We start from the raw sequence: 27,209 nt of genomic DNA, 5'->3' as shown, positions 1-27,209 counted from the left end.
TTAATGATTAGTGCAAAATAGATAGAAATGCGAAGCAGCATAGGCAAGCAAGGTGCATGGTAAGAACAAGCGGACATGTCAGCTATAATGCGCATGAGCAGACTTCTCCCTCCAAATCTGTGAGTGCGTCACATCACATGGGTATGACCGACGCATGCGCAGACTAAATTTCTGCGAAGCGGCCATTTTATAGTATGCGAGCGGTGTTACTGTTAGTAAACACATAGGCAAGCATCTCTGGGACACCCGCGTGTACTGGGAAAGTGAAATATTAACGACGAACAGGGTTGTTTAGTACTATTACACGTTTAATCGAGGTTCATGTGTAGAGCAGGTTGCCTTAGGTGCAAACTTCCACTCCATCACAGCCACTTACAGACTGTCAGTCACCCATAGAGCTACTCACATTCCTAGTCACTCATCCATAGAGACAATTACGCAGCCACTTACTCACCAACACAGTTATATACACACCCACTCACATACAGATACTAACATATACTCACTCACCTATACAGTCATTGACACAAGCACACTCTCACCCATACGCCACCCTCGCAATAACTCAGTCACACATACAGTCACACATATACTCACAACACTCACCAATACTGCCTTTTGCATATACAGTTACTCACCCATATAACACCGACATATCCATTCACTCACCGACACAGCAATACACACACTCAGTCACCCATACAGCCCGTCACACACGCACACACACACACACACATACTCACTAACCCATAGAGTCACTGACTCACCCACTGACTCATCCATGCAGGCAGCCACACACCCGCTCATCCACCCACACAGACACTCATACATGTACTCAGACAACCAATCAATCACCTATGTATATATATATATATATATATATATATATATATATATATATATATATATATATATATATATATATATATATATATATATATATATATATATATGTACCAAAATTACCTCTTTTGTTCTGAAGTAAGCCAGGACACCCGGAATGTGTTTGCAGAAATTTATTCAGCAAGTGAAAAAGTGTGACGCGTTTCGCCGATAAGGCTTGCTCACGGATTTAGCATTTAAAAAAACCTTAGACTTTGTTCACTAAATTTCTAAGGTTTTTTAAATTCTATTCCCTAACTTTAACACCCCTGCAACCTTTGTTTTTTTCAATGAATATATCTATATATATATTCATTGAAAAAAAACATATATATATTCATTGAAAAAAAACAAAGGTTGCAGGGGTGTTAAAGTTAGGAAATAGAATTAAAAAAAACTTTGAAATTCAGTGAAAAAATTCTAAGTTTTTTTTAAATGCTAAATCCTCACAATAACGTCCCTGTAACCTTTTTCCAGTGAATTTTTAAGGTTTTTCAAAATCTATTTCCCATCTATAAGTGTTGTTTTTTTCTTCTTTACAATTTTTATATTTGCGACGGTGTTGCAATCCCAGTGGATACGTACTGAAAATGGAAAACAAAAGCAGACATTCAATGACCACCAACACATCCAAAAATAATATGCAAAACAATCCATTCTGAACATTGCCCTACAATCAATCAGTCATTTGTTAAGCGCACTACATACCTGCGACGGTCTCAGGGCGCTGGGGGGGAGGTGGGGCCGCTACTGATCGAACAGCCAGGTGTTTAGTATCCTCCTGAAGGTCAGCAGGTCTTGGGCCTGTCGTAGGCTCAGTGGGAGGGTGTTCCATGTCTTAACGGCGAGGTGAGAGAAGGATCTCCCGCAGGTTGTTTTTCTTTTGATGCGCAAGATGGTGACGAGTGAGAGGTCGGAGGAGCGTAGCTGGCAGTTGGGGGTGTAGAAGGCGAGCATTCTGTTGAGGTAGGCTGGGCCGGTCTTGTGGAGTGCCTTGTGTGCGTGGATGAGGAGCTTGAAGGATGTCCTCTTGTTGACGGGAAGCCAGTGCAGGTTTATCAGGTGGGGGGTGATGTGGCAGTGTCGTGGTACATCAAGGATCAGTCGCGCCGAGGCATTTTGGATGCGTTGTAGTCGATTGATGAGCTTGGTCGGGGCTCCCGCGTAGATGGTGGTTCCGTAGTCGAGTTTGCTGCTGACGAGGGCCTGAGTGACTGTCTTTCTTGTATCTCTCAGGATCCATCTGTAGATCTTGCGGAGCATGGGGAGGGTGTTGAAGCAGGAGGAGGAGACGGTGTTTACTTGCTTGGTCATTGAGAGCGTTGAGTCGAGGATGATTCCCAGGTTGCGTGCTTGGTGGGTGGGGGTCGGGGCTGCCCCCAGTGCCGTTGGCCACCAGGAGTCGTCCCAGGCTGACGAGTTGGAGCCGTGGATGAGAACCTCCGTCTTGTCCGAGTTCAGCTTCAGATGGCTGATCTTCATCCAGTCGGCGACAGCCTTTATTCCTTCATGGAGGTTGGCTTTGGCGGTGATGGGGTCCTTGGTGAGGGAGAGGATCAGTTGAGTGTCGTCAGCGTGGGAGATTATGCTGAGGTCGTGCTGTCGGGCGACGTGTGCAAACGGGGCCATGTAAATGTTGAACAGTGTCGGGCTGAGGGAGGATCCTTGGGGCATGCCGCAGATGATCTCGAAGGCTTCGGAACGTAACAGGGGGAGGCGGATGCTCTGGGTTCTGCCGGAGAGGAAGGAATTTGTCCATGCCAGAGCCTTGTCTCGGATCCCTGCGGCGTGGAGGCGTGCTCCTAGTGTGCGGTGGCAGACTGTGTCGAAGGTGGCGGAGAGGCCTAGGAGGATGAGTGCTGCAGTCTCCAAGTTGTCTAGCAGGGTTCTGATGTCCTCGTTGGCGGCAAGGAGGGCGGTCTCGGTGCTGTGATTGCTGTGGAACCCTGACTGGGAAGGGTCCAGGATTCTCATATTACTATATACATACTTCTTTCAAAGCATGTTTAAACTCATATTTTTCAATTACGTTTCTTTAAAAAAGATCTTTCAGACCTATTTTCCGTTTTTGCAGTTATTCGGGTCATTGCAATGACATTGTTAACTGCGACGATCATGCCTTTTCCATAAAGCCTAGAATACATATATACACACACACTACAGTATTTTACATTCTCTTGGGCTTCTTAAATTTTTCTCTAAACTCGTGTTTTTCTAGAGAGTTTCTATAAAAACAATCTCTAAAACCTATTTTATATTTTCGCGGTTACTCCGGAGACATGTTTCAGGGATCGACACGTCAAAAACGCAAAACAAAAGCAGGAATTCAATAGCCACCACCACTTTCAAAAATCATAATTACGTAATAATTTCTAATCATCACAGTAGTTAACTCACTATCTAAATGACTATATAAAAACATTTATCAGAATCTCAATATCTCTATTACAATGCATATTAATGATTCACTGATATCGTTTTTTATATTTCCACCAATATTCACGAAGACGTTGATAGTCACAACGTCCCCACGACGGTACACTGGGGGCTGCGCTGGTGGTTGCGTCGTGAATATCGTGCGCGATTAACAAGATCAATTTTGGACACATTACTTGTGTCACTAACATGCCCATTTCTCAACCACGGGGTCAGAGTATGTCCACCCTGACCCCTTATGCGTGATTCCACACAAATTTTTATCACCGGGAAAATGGTGGGCACAACTTTCTGTTCAGGTTGCGTCCAGTCAATCAGAGCATTCCCGTTGGTGCGCGCATTCGCGATTAATCGCAAAACCACTGCAAAATATTCACGGTCAGGATTTCATCACTATAATTTTAAACTTACATTTCAACTACTGAATGGAGTTACACCAAATAAGCAAAAAGCATTTCCTTGAACCAACAACTGCCTTCCTGCCAAATTTGGTGTAAGTCCGTTCATCTGTTCGGGCTGTAGGTGTGGCTAAAGGTTCCTATCTTAATTAACATTTCAAACGCAACCTTATTTCATGCCCCTAATTCTTGGTCCCCACTGCACGGACCACCCCTAAACGTTCCATGACAATAGAACCCTCCTTGAAACTTTTTGGGGAAAATTTCATGATGGAAAGTTATAGCCAAGTCAAAAATTGCTTCTCCTATGGAAACATGGTCCTAACTATAAATACCTAGTGGCGACCACCAGTAGATAATATATTACTAGTTTTTTTTTTCCTTAAAACTGTTTAACAAAATATTAGGTGTACTTACAATTAATTGAACACATACAGCACCCATGCTCCATTCACTTTCAACACACCTAAAGCTACAGTTATTGAGGACAAGCTGTCATAGGCGTCTGAGGGAGGCACTGTGAGATGCACATGCTCAGAACTCTGTCATTAATCAACAGACACAATAGCTTCAATGTCCAGCCCAGTGCTTGTCTTTTCAGAAATAAAACTACTTTTCAATCTCATTGCAGTAAGAAATAACTAAACAATTCAATCCAATATACATGGCAGTCATCCTGGTAATGATTCTCCCTTGTAGTGCTACACGCACTATTCCTTTCATGTTAATTACTCCAAAAGACCCTTCATAAACTTGTCCGCACAGCAATTAGGGTTAAACATGAATTCTGAGGGCGGGGAACGAACAATGAGGGTCAGGTACACCAGTAAATCTTTATTGAAGCTATGATGTAGGTATTTCCTTTCTTGGACCTCTGTGAGCAGCCGCAAGGTGACTGCGTCTCATGTGGCTTCCATATGAATTATTATCAAAGGACTTTGGGGTACATAACAAAGGGCAAGATACAAAAGATACTAACACCTGATACAACCAAAATGCGGTTTTAGAGGAAAAACTTGATGGTGTCCTCACAAATGCATGCTCACTCATCAAGCACAAATTGGAATTTGTTTTTTTTTTGTCATCATGGGACCCTGATAGGGTTTTCATCACTGAAACCTAGGCTAATGATGGATCTGGTTTTGATTTAGCGGACAGACCCACTCGGCTAGGTGGGGGATTGGCCATTGTGCCCAAATCCCATTTTAAATGCTTACTAGAATCCAGGTTTGATTTAGAAACATGTGAAGCCCTCTATTTTAAATTTATCCTACCAGCTACCAGGTCATTTGGAGGTCTGCTGATATCCGGCCCCCAAGGATCCAGACCCTCTTTCTTAAAAGAGATAAAATATCTAATCAAACCTTTTTTTAGCTAATAAATGTTTGACTATTATGGGTGATTTTAATATCCATCTTGAGGAAACCATCCAACAAGACTTACTATCACTTATAGAAACCTTTCGAGTACGGGAATGACGCAAATAGTATCTGCACCTACTCACAAGGCAGGCCACACTTTACATGGCATTTTCACTAACGATATTAGGCTGTCTTATCAATCAGTCACTCCTCTTCGCTGGACCGATCATAAAACTGTAGCTCACTCTCTTACTCCTTGTCCTCAGCTAGCAGTAGACAATTCCTCCAAATCACGATCGGGTCAAGAAATTGAAGGGAGTATTTGCTGAAACCATCAATTTATTTAATAAAAAATTAAAACATATCAGAAAATCACAGTACATGATCAAAAGCATTTCATAATTACAGAACAATAAAAAAACAAGATTTTTTTTATTTTTTTTAATTGTTTTTTATTGTTGTGTAATTATGAAATGCTTTTGATCATGTACTGTGATTTTCTGATATGTTATTAATTTTTATAAAATAAATTGATGGTTTTAACTGTTTCCTTATAGCATTTGATTTTTAATTGTTATATGGTTTTCACAGAGTTCCTAAACTGACGTTAATCACTATTTCAGTGAGCAAACATAGTTCTAACTGGACTATATGGTTACTCTTTGGATCGAGTACAGCCATCCATAATAGCTTTTGGTTGGTTGTATTACGACATAAGGAATATTCTTAAACTCAGGGACTTCTTTTCCTTTAATCTTGTTCACCCTGTCTCACAATTGGTTCAGAGGATACCTCCCTTTTGGTTTTGTGGTTGAAAACAAAGAGCACATCTTGCTGAACGATTTGGTGGTGGTCCCATCCTCATAGGACCAGCCCAAGCACAGTTATGAGCAAAAATACAATCCCAACCAAAGGACCTGCAAAGCATTATGGGATGAGATTAGCAGTGGGCAGTGAATATTATAGTATCCAATATCAAAATAATTCTACAAAGAGCTACAGTTCAACTAGTCGTTACTAGGTGTCCCTCACAAGTCAAATGCAAAAGCATTGAAATTATTACATCAAGCTGCAGTTCCACTAGTCGTTACTAGGTGCCCCTCATGAGTCAAATGCAAAAGCATTGAAACTCTTTCATGAAGCTGCAGTTCCACTAGTCGTAACTAGGTGTCCCTCATGAGTCAAATGCAAAAGCATTTGACTTGAGGGACACCTAGCAACAACTAGTTGAACTGCAGCTTGATGTAATAATTTCAATGCTTTTGCATTTAACTCGTTGCCACAAGATTGTCAACCAATTTGGTGGGGCTCAATATAAAATCGGTAACCAGTTAACATTTTTTTCCATTAAAATCTCTCAAAAGTCAGCTTTTCTAGTTCTAATTGAGGAGACCCTCACAGATGAGTAGTTGCGCTTTACCAACCCTGATTGATTGATTGAATACTCATGATGTCACTACGTCACTTTGAGCATAATGCACTTTTCATAATGTTTCTTCACTTGTTAAAAGGCTCTTGCTTTTTTCTGAGCTTGTTGTTCTGTGATTGAGAGTGAAATAGTTATCCCATAGGTATGCTTTAAATGCTTCCCAAGACAGCATTTCAGGTGCTTTTCCATTTATTTCAAGCGCGCCCACAGAAATTGAAGACCTCTGAGGCGGAAGCCGGAGGTGGTGTGACTCGTGCTTTTAAAATTGATTATCTTGTGATTATTTTTCATCTGTTCAAACTTTGTGTCCATTCAGAGATCCTCTCTGCATTTTTAACTCCTGCAAGCACTTACAGCGGATTTAGCGCTTTTCCTTGCACCAGATTTCATGGCCGCCATCGCTAGCGCGAGGCCACGCCCACCCGTTAGGCCACGCCCACCCTCCCAGCCAATTAAAAGCGCTGATTGCAAGCGCGCCCACAGAAATTGAAGACCTCTGAGGCGGAAGCCGGAGGTGTTGTGACTCGTGCTTTTAAAATTGATTATCTTGTGATTATTTTTCATCTGTTCAAACTTTGTGTCCATTCAGAGATCCTCTCTGCATTTTTAACTCCTGCAAGCACTTACAGCGGATTTAGCGCTGTTCCTTGCACCAGATTTCACGGCCGCCATCGCTAGCACGAGGCCACGCCCACCCATTAGGCCACGCCCACCCGCCCAGCCAATTAAAAGCGCTGATTGCAAGGGCGCCCACAGAAATTGAAGACCTCTGAGGCGGAAGCCGGAGGTGGTGTGACTCGTGCTTTTAAAATTGATTATCTTGTGATTATTTTTCATCTGTTCAAACTTTGTGTCCATTCAGAGATCCTCTCTGCATTTTTAACTCCTGCAAGCACTTACAGCGGATTTAGCGCTGTTCCTTGCACCAGATTTCACGGCCGCCATCGCTAGCGCGAGGCCACGCCCACCCGTTAGGCCACGCCCACCCTTCCTCTCCTTAAATGTGCTTCCCACGCAAGCGCAGAGGACAAGCGCAGCGGGAGTGCCGTTTGCGCGCCTAAGGCAAGCCCGTCTGCGCCCGTCCGCGGTCGTACGCGGTCCAGGGCCACAACCCCTGTTCCACCTGATGGCCACATACGGTGGAGCAAGCAGGATCTACTGAAGGTATGCCACAATATCGACGATTCCTGCAAGCATAGTCTAAGCGTGGAAAACGACATGGGTTGCGAACATTGTCACTTCTCATTTGACCATGGTAAGAATACAACTAATATGGACTATACCTTACACTGCGGACTGCTTAATGTACGCTCACTGAGAAAACACAGGCTAGACCTATATGATTTACTTACTGAGAACCAATGGGATCTTATGTTTCTAACAGAGACATGGCTAGATAATGAGTCTACACCCTACGCCCTTGAGGCAATTCCAGGAGGGTATACAATACATAGACAAGATAGACCCACAGGCAGAGGAGGTGGAATCGCAATTATAGCCCGCGAAAACCTACGATGCCAGCTAGATAGCTCTCCCATCCTGGACAGTGAAGCAGGGTGCTTCACTGTCAAAGTGAACAATAACTACACGCTAAAGGGCATACTAATTTACAGACCCCCAGGCCCCATAGCCAGGTTCGAGGAGAGTCTGGTTGAAAGAATCATGGAAACCGCACTGTGCAATGACAAGTTTCTGGTACTCGGGGATCTCAATCTTCATTTTGAGAACCCCTCAGACTACGTCAGTAAGAATTTTGGTCAGGCACTGAAAGCCCTCCAACTTACCCAAATTGTTAGAGGCCCTACCCATCAACTGGGTCATCTGCTGGACCCCATATTTGTCAACTGGGGGGAAGCGGAAGCTATGACCCCAATTCCCATTCCATGGTCGGACCACTATTTGGTCCCTTTTTCCATACGAATCCCTGGAAGCAGACCCCCACAGCCACCAGTTATGTACCACCTCAAACGGAAATGGGCTACATAGTCTCAGTCTAAATTCTGTGCAGAATTAACGAAAGGAGGAAGCCCAGGAAGGAAGGATGCTGACACGGCCAATGCTAACCTCTGCATACGCATTAATCAGGCACTAGACTGCACTGCCCCTTTGCTAAAAACCAAATCTGGGGGACGCATAAACAAAACTGCCCCGTGGTTCAACGCTGAACTAAGAGTTCAGAAAACCGCACTGAAAAGAACCGAAAGAGAATGGCGCAAGACTCTCTCTGAAGAAACCAGAACTAATTATCTAACCGAGAGACGAACCTATCATGGACTAATCAGAAAGACGAAAACAGCATACTTTACGACTAGGATCAGTGAGGCTGGTAACTCGACGAAAGAACTGTTTTCACTCTACAAAACTCTTTCAAACGGAAACTCAGCTATTGTCCCCGATGACTGCTCGCTAGAATTGTGTGACAAAATCGCAGATTTTGTCTCAGATAAAATAACAAAAATGTACTCAGCATTCCCTACGCAGCCCAAAACCGGGGCAGACTTTGTTGAAAGCCCAAGGGAGTGGGGAGATAAACCAAGACTTACCAACTTTGCTACCCCTCCCACGGAAGATCTTCTAAAAATCTGTAGGTCGGTGAAGTCGGGTTCTCCTCAAGACCCAACCACACCCAAACGCCTGACGGATAGTCTAAGGGTACTAGAACCTTACATCAGACATCTACTCGATGTATCTTTTAGCACCAAGACAGTACCTAGGGATTGGAAAAAGGCGGTTGTTCTGCCCCTCAGGAAGAAACCTACCATCAGTTTTGAGAAACTTGACAATCTCCGCCCAATTTCACTCCTGCCCTACCTGGCCAAGGTGGCTGAAAAAACGGTCAATATACAACTAATGGACTTCGTGGAAAAGGCTGCCCTATTGCACGACACCCAATTCGGATTCCGCCCCAGCCACTCTACAGAGTCCGCACTGCTTACTGCAGTTGAGACCCTACGTCAGGGGGTGGATGAGGGACACACCATGGCCCTCATCCTATTGGACCTAAGTGCAGCTTTCGACACTGTGGCGCACGACAACTTGCTACAGTGTCTGAACAACGGAGGAATATCCGAAGCTGCACTCCAATGGTTACAATCCTTCCTGACAGGGAGAAGCTTCCAGGTTCGCCAGGGCGACCACTACTCGAGAGACATAGGTTTGGGACAGGGCGTTCCCCAGGGTTCGTCCCTGAGCCCAACCTTGTTTAATCTCTATGTCTCTCCAGTGGCTTCAATTGCAGTGAGTCACGGATTGAGCATCGTGTCATACGCCGATGACACGCAGCTGGCTATCTCCCTATCGCGTGCACCCGGTCTTGCGATGGACAGTTTCAGGGATTGCATGCAAGAACTTGCAACCTGGATGTCCACCAACTGCCTTAAATTAAACGGCAACAAGACCGAGGTGCTCGTTGTGGGGGGGAAACCCATCTGTTTGGTCATCGGCGTGGTGGCCTCCATGCCTGGGTGAAGCTCCCATACCCCGCCAGGGAGTAAAAAACCTTGGTGTATGGCTCGACGCTGACCTATCTTTTGGACCCCAAATAGACCGAGTTGCAGGTGTCTGTTTTAGCGTCCTAAAAACCATAAGGAAGGTCCTTGACCTCCTTCCTATGTCAGCACGGAAAACACTGGTACACGCCCTTGTGACATCACGCCTAGACTACGGCAACCTACTTTACCTGGGTACCACCTGCAAAGCTATGAATCGCCTTCAGGTAATACAGAATGCGGCAGCCCGTCTCATCCTAAAAATCCCTAAACGATCAGACACCAAAGCCGCTCTCAAAACCCTCCACTGGTTGCCAGTAAAAAGCAGAGTGGAATTCAAAGCCCTCTGTACATGCCACCGCATCCTGGCTAAGAAATCACCTATCCCACTCCAGAACTTAGTGACAAGGTATACACCTGCACGCGATCTGCGCTCCTCATATGGAGGCCTACTTTAGGTTCCTAGGGTCAAAAGGGCCCGTATGGGCGGACGCTCCTTCCGTTATCTAGCAGCGAAAAGCTGGAATTCCCTCCCTCTCCATCTCCGTCTGGATCCATCCGAATCCAGCTTCCGCAAGAACCTAAAAACATACCTGTTCTCCAGATAACTGAACTAATCACTGGTCTCCACCTCGCACAGAGTTCTTCAATTGCAGCGCGGGGACTAAGCATGGGCGGATTTTGCGGATCCACGATCCGCGGATTTTGCGGATTTGCGGATCGTGGATTTGGGGCGGGGCTTCCATGCGAGTGCACTGATTTTGAGCATCAACTAGTTTGAGCGACCATGTGTGTGTTACTATGCAATCGCCCCGACGGGCGCAGGGGTCCCTTGAGTGAGCTGTCCATCATAGTGGGTGAATGGCGGGCAGACGGTGCAAGCCGCGAGTGTGTGGGCGGGGCCAAACGGGCAGGGCTACCATGCGAGTTCACACATGCGGTGTGTATAAAAGGTCTGAGAAAGATCAGTTCAGCAGATGAAGAGAAAGAAACCCCTGGTCACAAGAACAGCACGGGTATTGTGCTCGTGAAAGTCAAGGATGCAAAGGCCTCTATCCAGCATCAGAGCTGATTTTCCACGGTAGAGTTGGGAAGAAGGCACACCTGTCCAGCCTCGACGACGCTCACGATTGTTTTTGGGCTAATGAATGAGTCACTGAATTTGAGCATCAACTAGTTCGAGCGACCATGTGTGTGTTACTATGCAATCGCCCCGACGGGCGCAGGGGTCCCTTGAGTGAGCTGTCCATCATAGTGGGTGAATGGCGGGCAGACGGTGCAAACCGCGAGTGTGTGGGCGGGGCCAAACGGGCAGGGCTACCATGCGAGTTCACAGTCACACATGCTTCTTGTGTGTATAAAAGGTCAGAGAAAGATCAGTTCAGCAGATGAAGAGAAATAAGCTCCTGGTCACAGAAACAGCACGGGTATTGCGCTCGTGAAAGTCAAGGATGCAAAAGCCTCTATCCAGCATCACAGCTGATTTTCCGCGGTAGATTTGTGAAGAAGGCACACCTGCCTCGACGACGCTCACGATTGTTTTTGGGCTCACAGGAAGGGCATGTTGTAACTATTTTAGGATGGCGCCGGCAAGCTGCCAGCGCCATCCTAAAATACTTACTAAATTAGCTTCAACAGGAAGCCTAATAGATAAAATAAAGCAGGTGCTCGCACCTGCTTTATTTTATCTATTAGAGCTTCCTGTTGAAGCTAACTTAGTAACTATTTTAGGATGGCGCTGGCAGCTTGCCGGCGCCATCCTAAAATAGTTACAAGTTGACAGGCCTGCCAGGCTTCAACTTTTGCCCCCGGAATCCGCCGCTCGCGGATTTGCGAATTCACGGTAAATTCGCGGGAGCTCGCGGATCGCGAATTTACCGAAAATTCGCAAAATCCGCGAGCGGAACGGATTTTGCGCTCATACTTAGCGGGGACACGCTTCTGCGTAACCAAGCGCTTTATAAGCTACCCTTATTATTATTATTATTTGTTCAGCTACTGGAGCTTCAAAGGCTAGTACCAGAGAACTTGGGCGCCAAACTGAATGGAATCAGGAGAACTTATAACCATGATGAATTCAATAAATATACAAATACTCTGAGTAGGGTGTTGCTCTTTTCTTTTTTTAAACCATCTTTATTGGCTTTTTAACAGATGAAAGTAGCATATACAACAACAGCAGGTTAGCATAATTATATGTTTAACACCTTGGCTGCTCTTGAGGATCCTCTGCTGCGCTGGGCCATAATGTTAATGGGTGTGGTCATGACGAGCTCAGCTCGTCATGAGCACCCTAGAGGTATACCTCATGATGAGCTGAGCTCGTCATGAGCATCGAAGGGGTTATGAATTAGGGCCTTGCTGAGAGAGTTGCATGGATCTTTAATCTTGAGGGAGGGTCCATCCCGGAGGAGGGCTCCTATTGTTAAGCAAGTTGCCCTTTAGGAATTTGGATAAAATTGCAATATAGTGGTTGTGACTGGCAACATAAAAAATGTGCAATAACCAGAACATGGTCAGCCCCAGGTTGATGAGCTAACCGGAAGGGAAATGAGAGCTATAAGTTCAATGTGATAGATGCGATGGGATAAAATAGGACAAGAATGAGTATGCTATTAAGGGGAGTTTCTTTAACACCTTGCCTGCGGGAGGAATTCCAGCCCGGTGCTGGACATTCAAATCGCGGGCGTGGTCGTGACGGAAACCAGCCGTCATGCGCACAGGCCACCCGTGGCTCATCACCGCTGGTTTCCATCATCTGCTCAATTCAGACACTCTGTTCATCACCACCCCCTTTTGTAAATCGGTTTCCATCATGAGCATCGAAGGGGTTAATGTGGAGGACGGGGAAGGAAGGACCAGCTCTATACAGAGCGCATGTCCAAGGATTAACACTAAGTCAGCCAGGCCCGGAGGTTCATGTTGGTAATTGTCCTCTTTGGGTATACCATTGCAGGGCGTAGTAAGGCATCCCAATCTCTTACAATTTGGCTCTTTTGAAGCTTTTGGCTTTTTCTCTGTATAAGGCCCTATTTCTGCCTCATCTTAATTTATGGTGGCTTGGTGCCAACTCTCAAAGGTGGAGGGGAGGGTGCAAAGCCTTCCATTGCTTTGTATTCACCCTTTTAGCTGCCAGTAAGGCAAGGTCTTAGAAGGGGCTGCTGCCTTTTTGCCTTATTAGGTCTCTTGTATAAACCAAGGGTGCAGGTTTCCCGGGAAGCTATGTTTACCAGTCTGGTGATCCTCATCACTCTACTCTGGACCTCTGGCAGAAAGGGCAGTAGAGGCTGTAGTGCAGTGTGAACAGGAGGCATTAGCATAAGGGTACATCTTGTTAATTTCCACAGGGGATAGGTAAGCCCTGTGTGCCTCTTAGGGTGTTACATCAAATACACAAAAGGTGAAGGAAGGAATGCTTGCAATAAGTCTGATCACTGGCAATCCCTCCTACGATGAAGCATGTCACCAATATGTGCGGGGATTGCGCCTTATCAAGGGAAGGCTTTAATGAGAGGTGATACCTAATTTACAAAGGTGGGTGTAAGCACCAGAAGCGATATAATGGCATAATAGTAATGAGTAAGTGGGGGTACTTTAGTGGTATGGATTTTATTAGAGATACTGTCCTTCAGCTTTAATTCCCCCATTCACCCTACACGTTCTTGGATATTTGCATTGGTGCCCAGCATTAACCTGTGTATTGCTATTGCTGAATTTTTAAAGTCCATTGTGACTATAACTACACGACATGTATTTCTTGTGTTCATAAAAATATGATTCTTTTTGTTCAAATATTCATATATTATATAATGTCTTGCTTTTGCCTCATTTTCCATGTATGTTCACATATAAGACTAAGAATTCAGATAAAATTCTTTGTCAGAGATCAAACCTCGGGGTAACATTCCAAACCATTGTTCTTTTGCTCACCATGCCACCGCAGTTTGGATCCAAATATATGCAAATCACTCTTCACACAACTATGATTATTGCTAAAAATAACCACCAAAGGTTTTCCAGAGATTTTTATTGCAGAATCTTATTTGCAGTAGAATTGTTTGGGGAAAAAGTAGGTCTGTGGTTTGTGTTATGCTGGGCACTATTAGAAAGTACTCAGCCACTTTATACTGTTTGGGTGTCCCTTCTACTCACTCATCCATCTTAGGGGCATATCCTCAAGCCCCTATCGCCATGGGAATGTCACTTTTTCTGACATTCCTGTGGCGATAGGGTCAGCGCATTATTCTTAAGGCAGTGTTAACCCACGTTAAGTGGCTTAACGCTGCCTTGAGAATAAAGCCCCTTTCACGTTAAATTTAGCATGAAAGGGGCGTGCAGTGGGTGTTGCGGTGGGCGTTCCACCGCAACACCCATTGTGATCGACGCTGACACCTATTATCAAGGACGGCGATAATAGGTGGCAGCACCGAAGTTAAGAACAGAAATATTCTGATCTTAATTTGGCGAAACGAGGAGAAATGTTTTATTTCTCCTTGTTTTTGCTTTTTCCATGTGTGCTGCCTTATGCAGCACACGTGGAAAACGCTAAATGCCATGGTTTGTTCATGTACAGGAAGGGACACCTTCCTGTACATGAACAAACAAACCATGGTCCTGTACTTGAACAAACCATGGCATTTTGCTTTTCAAAAATGCCTTTTTGTAACTATGATGTGTGCTTCACGAAGCAGCACACATGAAAGTTACAAAATAGTATTTTAGGATTGTTTATGTGCAGGAAGGGGCACCTTCTTGTACATAAACAACCCTCCCCTTCACACAGACACCCTTACACCCTGGTGCAAGGATGTCTGCATTGGAGCTAAATCATGAAACTTAGTGCCATCGCAGGGGGAAACGCCAGGCTGCACCACATTCTTGAGAATAGGATGCAAACTCGCATTACCGAATTGGCGGTGAGAAGCGTTAAGCCAAGGAGGCTAACGCCTCTCACTGCCACTTCCTTGAAATTATCCCCCAAAATGTGTTAAAGAGAAGCCAATAGTACACATTTTGAGGCTGGGTGTTGAGTGAAAGTGAAACTTGCCCACATTCCCAAAGATGCTGATGCGCTGCAAGCAGTGAAGCCGTCGCTAATTAGTTGTTGTAGAAAGGGGCTGTGCAGGGTGGCTCACACTACCTGGCTCATGAATAATAATGAGGCAGGAATCAAATGTGCCCCTCATTGGACACACATACAAATGCGAGTGTGAAGGTCGGCATGGCACATCTGCCCCAGCCAATCGCGTAACAATAGCCCCCACATCCCCCGCAGTGCGGGGCCCCCCCAAGCTCTATGAGGACCCATCCTGCACTGGGCAGGCGCGGCGGGCTACTGACCTGAAAGCTAATGACTGGGTTTGGTACGGGACCCCCCTCCATGTACTTTGCAGGGGGGCCCCCTCAAGTCCCAGCATTCAGATAAGCAGCATCTTGGACCCTTTTTCATTAACATTTGAAATGTTTATTAGAACATTAATGCACTGCAGAGATAGTACATATAAGGAAAGCAGGAATTCTTAAATGTAAACATCAAACAATTATTAAATCATAAGCTTTGTTATAAGCAAATATGTAAGACTGTCTAATGAACAGAAGTTGCCAGTTAAATATAAGAACTTGGTTCAGCAACCGTTTATGAAGAGCTGACATTCAGCGAGTGAATTATAGCACCTAATAGTCACAGAGTTCCAAAACGTGGTTCGAAATCAGTTTGAACACTTCCAGTCGACCTTGTCTATTAAATGATAGCTTCTCCATTTATTATAGCCAATTAAAGGGGCAGGGACACAATGACACAGAAAGATTCAGGGAGAGTTATGAAGAAGGCCATGGGAGCCCTGTTCTCCCGGTACCAGCCGCCTGCACACACACAGTCTAAGCTGTGTTAAAACTTGGGTGAAAATGTGGGTAAACAACCTTTACAATGCAACTTTTACAACGCACTACCATTACAATGAAACTTTTACAACGCAAGATCCATTACATCGCATGCCATTACAACGCAACCATTACAACGCATGACACTACAACGCAGACCACTACAACGCATGTCATTACAACGCAGTCATTACAACGCATACCATTACAACGCATTCCATCACAACGCATAGTAACCTTACACTATCCAACACTTACCCTACTGTTGCACCCCCTGGAGTTAGAATAGTAATTGCTACCCCTACACTATCCAACACTTACCCTACTGTTGCACCCCCTGGAGTTAGAATGGTCATTTTTACCCCTACACTATCCAACACTTACCCTACTGTTGCACCCCCCTGGAGTTAGAATAGTAATTTTTACCCCTACACTATCCAATACTTACCATACATGCAATGTAATGTTATGCGTTGTAATGGAATGCATTGTAAAGGTAGTATGCGTTGTAATGGAATGTGTTGTAAAGGTAGTTTTTAAAAATTCGTTGTAATGGATGGCATGCGTTGTAATGGAATGCGTTGTAATGGATGTTGCATTGTAAAAAATGCATTGTAAAGGTATGCGTTGTAAAAGTATGCATTGTAACATCATACATCCGAAAATTTGGCTTCGCTGGCGGAGCTCACGGAGTTTTACCCAAGCGGAATGTGAACTACTGGCATAACTGCGCCAACCGCTGTGGCAGAGTTCTTTCTTGCATGCAGCTCACTAGCGTTTAGTTGGCAAGTGAGAATTTGCGTTGCTTAGTGCGATTTTTGGGGGAGATTTCTGAATGCAGGCACCTGCAGCAGGTCAGTACCATTAGCATTGAGAAGCTGCGGCTTGAATAGAAAATTTACTTGAGCACCAGAAAGAAGCATCGCACTCTGGTGCGCCATGTGGTGCCATTCACACTGATTTTACAGTCCTGAACCAGCTCCTGGTGCTAAGAATCAGTGCGAACAGCAAGACATGCCGAATTCTGCCCGTTCGCAGGACTTTGTGGAATCTCACTGAGTTTTTATGTAACTCTGTGAAATTCCAGAGAGTGAAACTCCACAAGTTCTGCCCACCGCTAGTTAAAATGACATCTCACACTTTCCAAATAGTTACCAAATGCCGACCAGTCGATACGTTTCTGCTGCATGAGTTACGGTAAAGCAATGTATCATCAATTTATGGGTTGTGACGTGAGTAGCTTGCAATGTATGCACTGCAATTCACCATAGAAATTTAGAATCTAAGTGCACGTTTGTGCATAGTGAATTGCTAGTGTGCTATCACAGAATTTGTGCATCTGGCCACTATGTTGGAAATAGCCTTCACGCATCACTCCATTGGGAAGGATCCCAGGATGTACGTAGAATGACATGTGACTCCTAATGAGCCTGCCCAAGTTATTGTTCGTGGGGTCTTCAGTACAGCCTTATGACCAGGGCTATACCGTTTGTTAATGGCCCTGAGCCCAAGTTATAGACCAAGCTGTAGGCGAGGCCTATAATGAGGGAGAGGGCCTTCAGCAACCAGTATAGTCCAAGGCAGAAGTGCCATAAGTCTATTAGAACATTTCATCCATTGAGGGTAGTGTTCTTAAATTAAAAAGGGAGAAACAGAAAGACAAACATTGTAATGTTGCAGCAGAAGGCTTATGCCAGCCATTATAATCCCTGAGCCCATTCATTGTCTTCAGGGGAGCAACCAACATTCCAATGTTGTAATATTTTTGTAACTTGTTCCAATTTAGAAGGCACTTAAAAACCTGGCTCTATTAGTTTACTTCACAACTCGACCCCTGCCTGTTTGACTGTCTAGCACCCAGATACCCTCAGGTTTGTGCAGCGCTTTAAAAATCTTTCATTTCATTTCATAATATGTCAAATATCCAGTGATCAACTGTGAAGCTTCATGCCATGATCTGTATTTTGTAAAGTCAAGAGTAAGATGTGGTTTAGTGGCTAAGTTGGTAACCCTGAAACTTGAAGCCCTGAGGCCGGATTACAAAGCAAGGGCCTGAAAACCTGGCTTTTTACTCTTTAGAGATGAGTCCTGACGTTCCGCTTATGGTCTTTTACTTCCCGTAATTTTCTTTGTTATGTTTTTTGGTACAGGTCTGCAATAAAGCGCCGGGACACTCTTTGAGTAGCCGTGCGCTATACAAGAGAAATATATAATATAACATAACATAACATAACATTTTCACTGGCACTATTTCATGTCCCCAGTGGCAAGTAAGGCAGTGCTTAGTGTAAACACCTTTTACCATCAAATTATGAAAGTACATTTTTGGAAGTGTAATGGGTGACAAGTATGTTTATATATATTTGCTGTGTGGCATTTTGTTGTGGTGATGTGTTGTGTTTTGTGTTGTTGAGCTGCATTACTGGAATGCAATGTTGTTTTATTGTACTGTGGTCAGTGGCGGCTGCTCCCGGGATGCAGTGGTGGGGTTGGCAGGAAGGAGGAGATGTAAAAAAGGTCACTTATTATTATCAATGAATCCTCAACACTTATAAAGCGCACTATCACCCTATGGGTACCCTGGGTACACTTACCTACTGGCCGGACGCTGCCTCTCCTCCGTCCTCTTTATACTCTTCTTTCTGTGACAACAGGAGGTAGGAAGCGCCCAGTCTTCCCTAAGCCAATCACAACGTTGCGACGGAGCATTGTGATTGGTCAGTGCTCAGACAGAGACCGGCGGGGTTCTGGGAATGTTCTCCACCCAGGTTGTACAACACAGCCGGTTGAGAACATACTAAGTGCGCCTGACTGTTTGGCCCAAGACAGACGCCCAAACCGTCACGCACACTTAGAGAGTGCCACCACTCATACCCCCTGCTCTGCCCAGCCCGCCGGCAAAACTGCTTCAGAACGGAAAAATAAAATAATAATACCATTGCGTTACTATCATTTCCTTTTTCTCTTTTTGCACTGCTGAAAGGCAGTGGGGCGACGCTGCTCCAGCTTAGCGGAGGAGCCGCCCATGACTGCGGTTGTTTGGTTCACGTTCTGTTTTGTTGTAATGTGCCCTGCTATATATTAATCGTGTTGTTAAATTGCCTTGTGTATGTTATTGTGTTCTGTCGTCTACCTTAGAGATGACAGTACTGCTACACTTCCAGCCAAATGCAGCATGCGCCTTTATAGCTCCTGCGACACTCAATCATTTATAAGTAAGATGGCAAAACAGCACCGCTCAAGCTCTTCAACTATTGGCAACACAAGTCAGACCAAACTGTGGCAAGGACCTGTCTCACGTTAGCACTTTTAGTTCGCACTTTATATAATACATCCCCTGGCTTCCAAACCCTCCTTTGGGACTTGACAAAAAATCATGGGGCATATTTGCAAGGGCTTTATCTCCGCTTTTTTGGCTTACAAAGCCAAAAAAGCAGAGATAAAACCAGCCCCCTATTTACAAGAGGGTGCTAACATGCATAGTCGCATGTTAGCACCCTTTTCCCCAATGCCTCCCTTTGCATCTCCAATGAGTTGCAAAGTGGGCGTTACTGGGCGTACCCCAGATGGACTACCTTGCAAGTATCGCTGATGTTTACATCCCGATATGTACAAGGCAGCGCACATGATTTTAGCACACATTAGATTTTGGCGAAAACGCTTAGCCATCCCTAACATAGGGGGTGGATTGCACTGATACGACCCTGTGGGTCGTATCAGCAAGGTTATTGCCCTTTTGCAGGGAACATCGCTGGAAAACCAGCGATGTTCCCTGCAAAAGGGTGATGACATCGCTATCTCTGGAATTTTTATCGCCCTGGAGTAACGCGTTGTTAATTAGGCGCTACCAGGGCGATAAATACCAGAGATAGCCTGCAATAATATAATTACCGCTAAGCACGGCCAGCGATAATTATTGCTGACCGTTGGTAATATGCCCCTTCGTTCTTCTGTGAAAATCACTTCCTGCTCCCCAGATTATATGTTTACTGTAAATATATTGTGCAGTGTAAAAACCACCAGTACCGATACTGTCCCAGGGGCATGATCCCAGCTGTCCCATCTTGAGGTCTGTGGTCAGTACCCAACTGAGCTCCAGGCCCACCCTGTTCCATGCACAGTCCTTCCTGTTCGAGATGCTCCTCAAAATAATCTCTGCAAAGTGCTTTGGTGCTTCTTGGCACTATGCTGGAGCATTTTCAGACACCTAAGAAAGGAGAAAAGACCGCAAGTACTGCTATTGGACTGTTCTCTTTAGATACATCGATGATACTTGTTTGGTGTGTGTACTGGGGAAGCATCAAATGGAATGATATTTCAGGTTTGGCGGGCTGTGCTCCGTTCCGCCCGGTCAGCGGAGGTATATAAGATCTCCTGTCCCTAGGGGAGCCCTGCCCTCCATGTTTAGAGGAGAGGTCTTGCCACGGCAGCATCGTTGGAGGCACTGAAGCTTTGCTGTGTGGTTGCCATGCTCAGTGCCCAACTTTTTTTCCAGTGGGTGGGGGTTCATGACTCCTTTTTCTAGGGAAAGTCTGGTGGTCCCAAGAGGAAAAAATGACATCAGATATTTCGTCCCCCATAGAGGCATAGGTCAAAGGTTTCCACCTGTGGGGCAGTGTAGGCTCTGCCATTGAAAGCGTGATGATGGTTCCCCCAACTCTATATGGATGTTTAAAATCTGTGTGGCTCTTTTAATAATGTGCATAGATCAAGGTAGACCCCATGAATTAGTAATCCCTTGGTAGCAACTGCCCAGGAGGAGAGACATGTCCTTTCTGAGATAAGTCCTCAAGAGGAATTGTTTTGAGCTCTTTCCTGAAGAGTGTAGGCTCTGGGGGTGGTCTCAGATTGGGTGGGAGAGAGGTGCTAGCTTTGTAACTTTGTAAACTTTGGTATTTCAGGGCGTAGGCGGTGGGGACCTGCTGGAGTGGTGACTCTTAGCCCAACTAAGAGGAGAAGTGTGAAGTATGGCAGAGATGAGTTGAATTAAAGATGTGATGTGGCGGCCTCAATGGAGTGCCAGAGGATGGGACACAGGTGTGTTACCTGCCGAATACTCTTACATGCCTGCTGTGGGGCATGCTGCTCAGAATAGTTCTGCTTGAAGTCAGCCTTCTCTTTGGAAGATTAGCCATTGGTACTTTTCCATGATCCACCCTGCAGCAGGATTAGTGGTTGATAAACCTTCCAAAGTAGGCCACTGAAACTGTGCTGCTTTGAAACTGTTATTGATGTGAAAATCGCAGTGTCAGTCATAGGTCATCATCAAGCAGCTGAGAGACTTTGTTTCACATGTGATGAATGGTTCCTTTCACGAAAAGCTGTGTGAATGAATTGTATTTCCCTATCATCATCATTTCCAACCCATATTTCACAGTTCTCTGTGAAATATGGGTTTTAGTAATATAATGTGTAGATGCTTTCCTTGCTCAAAATTGAGTCGATTAAACCGATATTTCACAGTGAACCACTGTCTCAAACGTAAAAATTACCAGGTCTACTAGTATTATGCGGCACATTCTCTGGCAATTTTATTGTTTTGATCTGTGTGTGCTAGAAACAGCACTTTATGTTGAAATCTTCAAATTAGGTGGCAAATGTGGCAAGCACTGCAGCCACAAAATTGCATTAATCCACTCATCATTGTTTTATGAACAATTTATTCATGAAAGGTAAACAAAATCCAAACATTCTAATTACAATCAGTGCTCATTGTTTGCTGCACCTTGACGATATCAGTTTTATTAACCCAACTACCCCATAATAAACATATAATATAGAAAATACATAAATGGTAACGTATACTGCCAGGGTTCTCAGGGTTCTGGTGACCCCTGAGGCTTATGATGGATGTCCCTTTACCCTTTCATGCAATATTGGACCACATTACGTAGTAATCCATTACATTCCACTAGCTAGACAAATGGAGCCATAGGTGGGTAGAGAGATAAATAGATAGAAAGAGTATAGATAGCTAGATAGAAAGATACAAAGACTGACTGACAGACAGAAAGACAGAAAGATAGACAGACAGAGACAGAAAGACACAAAGATAGACAGACAGAGACAGAAAGACACAAAGATAGACAGACAGACAGACAGACAGATAGACAAATAGATAGATAGATAGACAGACAGACAGACAGACAGACAGACAGACAGACAGATAGATAGATAGATAGATAGATAGATACTGTCCGGCATGCTTACTTTGTCCCTGTAGAATCCCTTCTCCATCTCTCTTTTGCCGTTTCTTGTTTCATTAAGTTAAAGGCCTCTACAAGTTAAGATTGTACTACAATGAGAGTAGATATTTGTCTTTATCCATCTTATCTCACTAGTGGTGCACTATATGTGTGTAAATACGAACAAAAAATAGGAAAAATATTGGGTGTGATAACATCTACAGATCAAAAATAAACACGAAAAACAATGATAGTATGTGATAAAACCGAAATATATGAAATTAAATAGAAATTATTAAAATATCCTTTCATTGTAATTTTGCTCAGCTATGGCACCCCCTGATGATCAAAAATACCTTGAAGTGGTGATATCCTCTTGCCATGTTATTACCTTTTGATGCTATAAATTTGTTGATTGCTTTGAATTCATGTATTGCCTGTACATATGTTCATCTACATAAACTATATTTGAGTCTAATGTTTGGCATGTTGCTCAAAGTTCTTCTCTTTCTTGCCCCCATTTCTTCCTAGGATGATCCGCTTGGGCTATGCTGTGGGTGTCTTGATCCTGCTGTACGGGCTGCTGCTCCCTACAACGGAGGGGAACAAGAAGGCACGCGGGTCGCAGGGAGCCATCCCGCCTCCAGACAAGGCCCAACCCAACGACTCTGAGCAGACGCAGCAGCAGACGCCGGGCGGTCGGGGGCGGGCCCGAGGCAAAGGCACGGCCATGCCTGCAGAGGAGGTGCTGGAGTCCAGCCAGGAGGCCCTGCATGTCACCGAGCGCAAGTACCTGAAGCGGGACTGGTGCAAGACCCAACCGCTGAAGCAAACTATCCACGAGGAAGGCTGCAACAGCCGCACTATCCTCAACCGCTTCTGCTACGGCCAATGCAACTCCTTCTACATCCCCCGCCATTTTCGCCGGGAAGAAGGTTCTTTCCAGTCATGCTCCTTCTGCAAACCCAAGAAGTTCACTACTATGACCATCACACTCAACTGCCCGGAGTTGCAGCCGCCGACGAAGAAGAAAAGGATCACCCGAGTCAAACAGTGTCGATGCATCTCCATTGACCTGGAGTAGACCCTTCCGCAGGACAGTTAGAAGGGTCAATGGAATGTAGTGGACTCTTGAACATTCCTACACACGGAACTGAGTTGGGGGAGGGGTCACCCTTGTGGACATAGTCCGGGACAGCCAATGCTCTCACTGGAAATTCCTGCCTGGGTTCTGTGTTTTTAATGTCCTCTCTGAAGGGCATTCTGTGAATGGTAGTCCTGCCCTGCAGTAGGGAAATCAAGGTTACTCTTAAAGAATGTATTCACAATATTAGCCCTAGTCCCTGTCCTTTCACACGTTGCTACCATTCCTCTCATCCATAGAAGATAAACTTCTTGCTGGATGAGCCTTGGCAAAGGACCAGCTCCCTAGTAACTCACGATCCAATGAAAACCTGAAGAATCTTAAGGAGTGGGCTCAAGAGAAGGGCTTCCCATGCTTGGAAGACAAGGTCTCCATCATTCCATCAAGCCACTCTCCGTTTCACCATCATGGATGCATTGCCCGCAGAAGCCATGCCACAAGGATTGTGTCTGTCTGACAGATTCAGGTCCCAGAATGCATTAGGAAGGGGAGTAGGATGTGGAGAATGGAGCCAACAATCATTGGCACAAGGTTGGCATCAGCTGAAGGCCATGGGTCTGTGGCTGGAGGCTGGGTGTCCCAGTACATTTCATGAGACTTGGTACCAGAAAACGATGAAGGTTTCCCCTCACCTTTTCATGAAGCATTCTTCAGGATAAGACAGTCCCCAAAGTCCTGGGTCACAAGGTCTTACACGGGAACACTTATTATTTTGGAACATTTGGAAGAATGACACTTCTGCAAGGCCTGTGAATCACAGGCTCTCTTACAGCAAATGAACTGCGTGGCAAAGATTTTTTAATTGAATGTATCTATTGTGTATATAACCTTTATTTATTCACACTTACAGAACAGTCTATAAGGGTGACAAGAGGCTGTGAGGGTGGTGGGCATGGTTTTCGGATGCAGAATTCTGGTTCTTACGGCAAACCCTGTTCACCAAAATGTTTTCAATTTAAGGATCAACAATAAGTTAAAATTATCGGTATGAAGGATTCCTTTTACCAAGTATATTTCTAGTCGCTTCCTTCTGTTACTCCAGCTAGTCATGTGGTACCCACACATCTCTGAATCTCCTTATCGCTCAATGTACCTCTCCATCGTTAACTGACTCTATTTTCCCATCTGTGCCTCAATCAATCCGTTTATCTCTCTACACAATTGGTTGCACGTCATGTCTCTCCATCTCTCAGCCCATCTATGGCTCCATTTGCTTAGCTAGTGGAATTAAAATATCCAATTAGTTGCCTAGTCCATATCTGTCCTTCATCTGTTCGTAAATCTCTCTTTTTGATTATCCATGATCCATCCATCGTGCATCCATGATCAATCCATCAATTTATCAACATGTTCGTCTGCCCATGTGTCTCTTCATCCATTGACACATCGGTCCATCCATCCAAAACTATATACACTTACTGGTCCATCTGTCCGTCCGTCCATCCAGCCATCCATCCATCTATCCATCCATCCATCCATCCATCCATACAACTATGTCTCTGCCAATCCCTTGGTACATCTGTCCATCCATTTAAAACTCCAAACACTTGTCGATCGATCAATCAATTGCCCATGTGTCCGACCCTCCATCGATACAGCTGTTCATTCAACTATCTAAAACTCCGGACACCCGTTGATTGATCCATCGATTGATCCATTAATCCATCCATCCATGTTTCTAATAATCCCTTGATACATCCGTCCATCCTTGTTGATCGATCAATCAATTGATCACCCTCCATCCATCCATCCATGTGTCTGACCCTCCATTGAGACAGCTGTTCATTCAACTATCCAAAACTCCATATGCCAGTCGATCGATCGATCGTTACATCCTCACTTACCCTGTCTCTTTAAGTCCCTGAAATTGTTCCATGCTGTAGACCATCCACTCCTGAGGCTAGTCCTGAGTATACGCAGCCTGTCTACACCCACACCTGGAGATGATCTACTCATAACCACAGATGCTTGTCTTAACACTTTAAGAAACATGTTGACTGTGTACCGTGATTGACCACGTATGACTGGTTCCTACTGGATCCAATTGCTGCACTTAAGCCCTCATTAGAAGCGTCCGTGAATCGGAATTACAAGGCCTGTGGTAGTTACTGCATGCCTCGCAGTTTTCCCCAGGTACATTTCGAGAAGTAAAACCTGACAAATTTTACTGGGGGATAATGCCCGGTAAATGCTGGTATGTGTGGGTTTTGGTGAGCAAAGCACCAAAATCCACATTTAATACCCGATTTTAAAAGGCACAATGTATAACAGGTGATAATTAGCACGTCTTTTAAATTCTGATTCCCGTGGTATCAGATTTTGGAAGGTGGGATGATAATCATTTTACTGTTGTAATGAGGGCCGTAGTCTTTTGAAATAAATATATTCAGCTGTAAAAAAACAGTACGAGTTTTACCTAATGCAACTCTACGTAAAGAGATGTTCTCTATTACAACTGAGTAGATGTCTAAAAATTAACATAACTGCAAATGCATCCAGTAGAAAGTATTTGTAACGGGTCAACTGGAAATTCATACTGGGCAAATAAAGACAAATATTTTTAATTGCAAAGGTCCCATTAGCATATTTTATATGGAAACATGTTCACACCTTTATGCAAGAAATGTGAATGGATTAAAGGAAACTGATGTTTTAGTTATAAATCAAGCCTGTCTGCAGTGAAGAATGCAGATGTGTTATTGGAAGAGCAACATGTAGGGTTAAAACAAAGGTCTTCAGGGCATATTAACAAAGGACGGGGATAAATAACGCAAAGCGCGCCCAGCGCTTTGTTATTTATCGCCGTCTATCTCTGGAATTTATCGCCCTGGTCGCTCATTATTAACGACGCGTTTCTCCAGGGCGATAAAAATTCCAGAGATAGCGGGGCAAATCGCTGTTTTGCAGGGAACGTCGCTGGTTTTCCAACGATGTTCCCTGCAAAACGGCGATAACCTTGCTGATAGGACCCTGTGGTCGTATCAGCATGATCCACCCCCTATGTTAAGCATAGGTGAGTCAGGATTTTGGCATACGTTAGTTTTTAGCGAAAACCGCCTTTTTTGCCAAAATCTAACGTGTGCTAAAATCCTGTGGGCTACCTTGTAAATATCGAGATGTGAACATCAGCGATATTTTACAAGGTAGTCCATCCGGGGTACGCCCTGTGACTCCCACATGGAAACTCATTAGAGATGCAAAGGGAGGCATCGGGTAAAAAGGGTGCTAACATGCGATTATGCATATTAGCACCCTCTTGTAAATAGGGCGATAGTTTTATCTCCCTTGTTAATATGCCCCTTCAAACTGTTTTCCTCTGAACCACCCATGAGAAAAAAGTGTTAACATCAGCGTTCGGGGGTTCTGAGATTTCAGGAGCACTTTTTTCTGAAGTTCATAATCCACACTAAGGGGCCGATTCTGATTCGGTAAAATACCCTACGAACAGCCGTACGGAGCATATTTCCCTTACGAATCGTACCCGTAAACGTCCCCATACGTATGATGAAGTACGATTCGAACCCAAAGCAGATCTCCGTACGAATCGTACGAAAGACCATATGACTGAAACATCTGTACGAATTGCATTCAGAAAACGCAGTACGCGACGTCCGTACGGATTGAAGCAGCATTTTCTGACCCAGCAAGTACGATTCGTCTCGTCAACACTCCGCACGACTCTTTTGCTATGGGAGCTCAAAACGTCCGTAAAAGCAGATTTCGACTCGAACTGCTTACGAAACGCACCCCCCCCCCCCCCGGGTACGCGAGTACACCCCATGCTTGCAGGGGTACAGTGCGTAGGGGTACAGTGCTTAGGGGTACGGTGCGTATTGGTACGGTGCTTAGGGGTAGGGTGCGTAGTGGCAAGGTGCTTAGAGGTATGGTGCATAGTGGTACAATGCTTAGGGGTACGGTGCGTACATCCCATGGTTGCAGGGGTACGGTGCATAGGGGTACGGTGCGTATACCCACATGATTGCAGGGGTACGGTGCGTATGTGATT

The 27,209-nt window shown here is 44.8% G+C and overlaps 1 protein-coding gene across 1 annotated transcript in view; it reads left to right on the top strand.

Moving 5' to 3' along the window:
- GREM1 (gremlin 1, DAN family BMP antagonist) overlaps window positions 1-25,774 on the top strand; it is a 94,014-nt gene extending 68,240 nt beyond the window's left edge. Inside the window, exon 2 of the mRNA XM_086937026.1 lies at window positions 22,591-25,774. Coding sequence (XP_086793152.1) covers window positions 22,592-23,143 — 552 coding nt within the window. The 5' untranslated portion in view covers window position 22,591 and the 3' untranslated portion in view covers window positions 23,144-25,774. The remainder of the gene's footprint in view (window positions 1-22,590) is intronic.
- Window positions 25,775-27,209: the final 1,435 nt, after the last annotated feature.

Source organism: Lissotriton vulgaris, chromosome 9, assembly GCF_964263255.1.
Source record: "Lissotriton vulgaris chromosome 9, aLisVul1.2, whole genome shotgun sequence".
Classification (NCBI taxonomy): Eukaryota; Metazoa; Chordata; class Amphibia; order Caudata; family Salamandridae; genus Lissotriton; species Lissotriton vulgaris.
The sequence above is the reverse complement of the archived record's forward strand: the minus strand, read 5'-3'. Positions and strand labels throughout refer to the sequence as shown.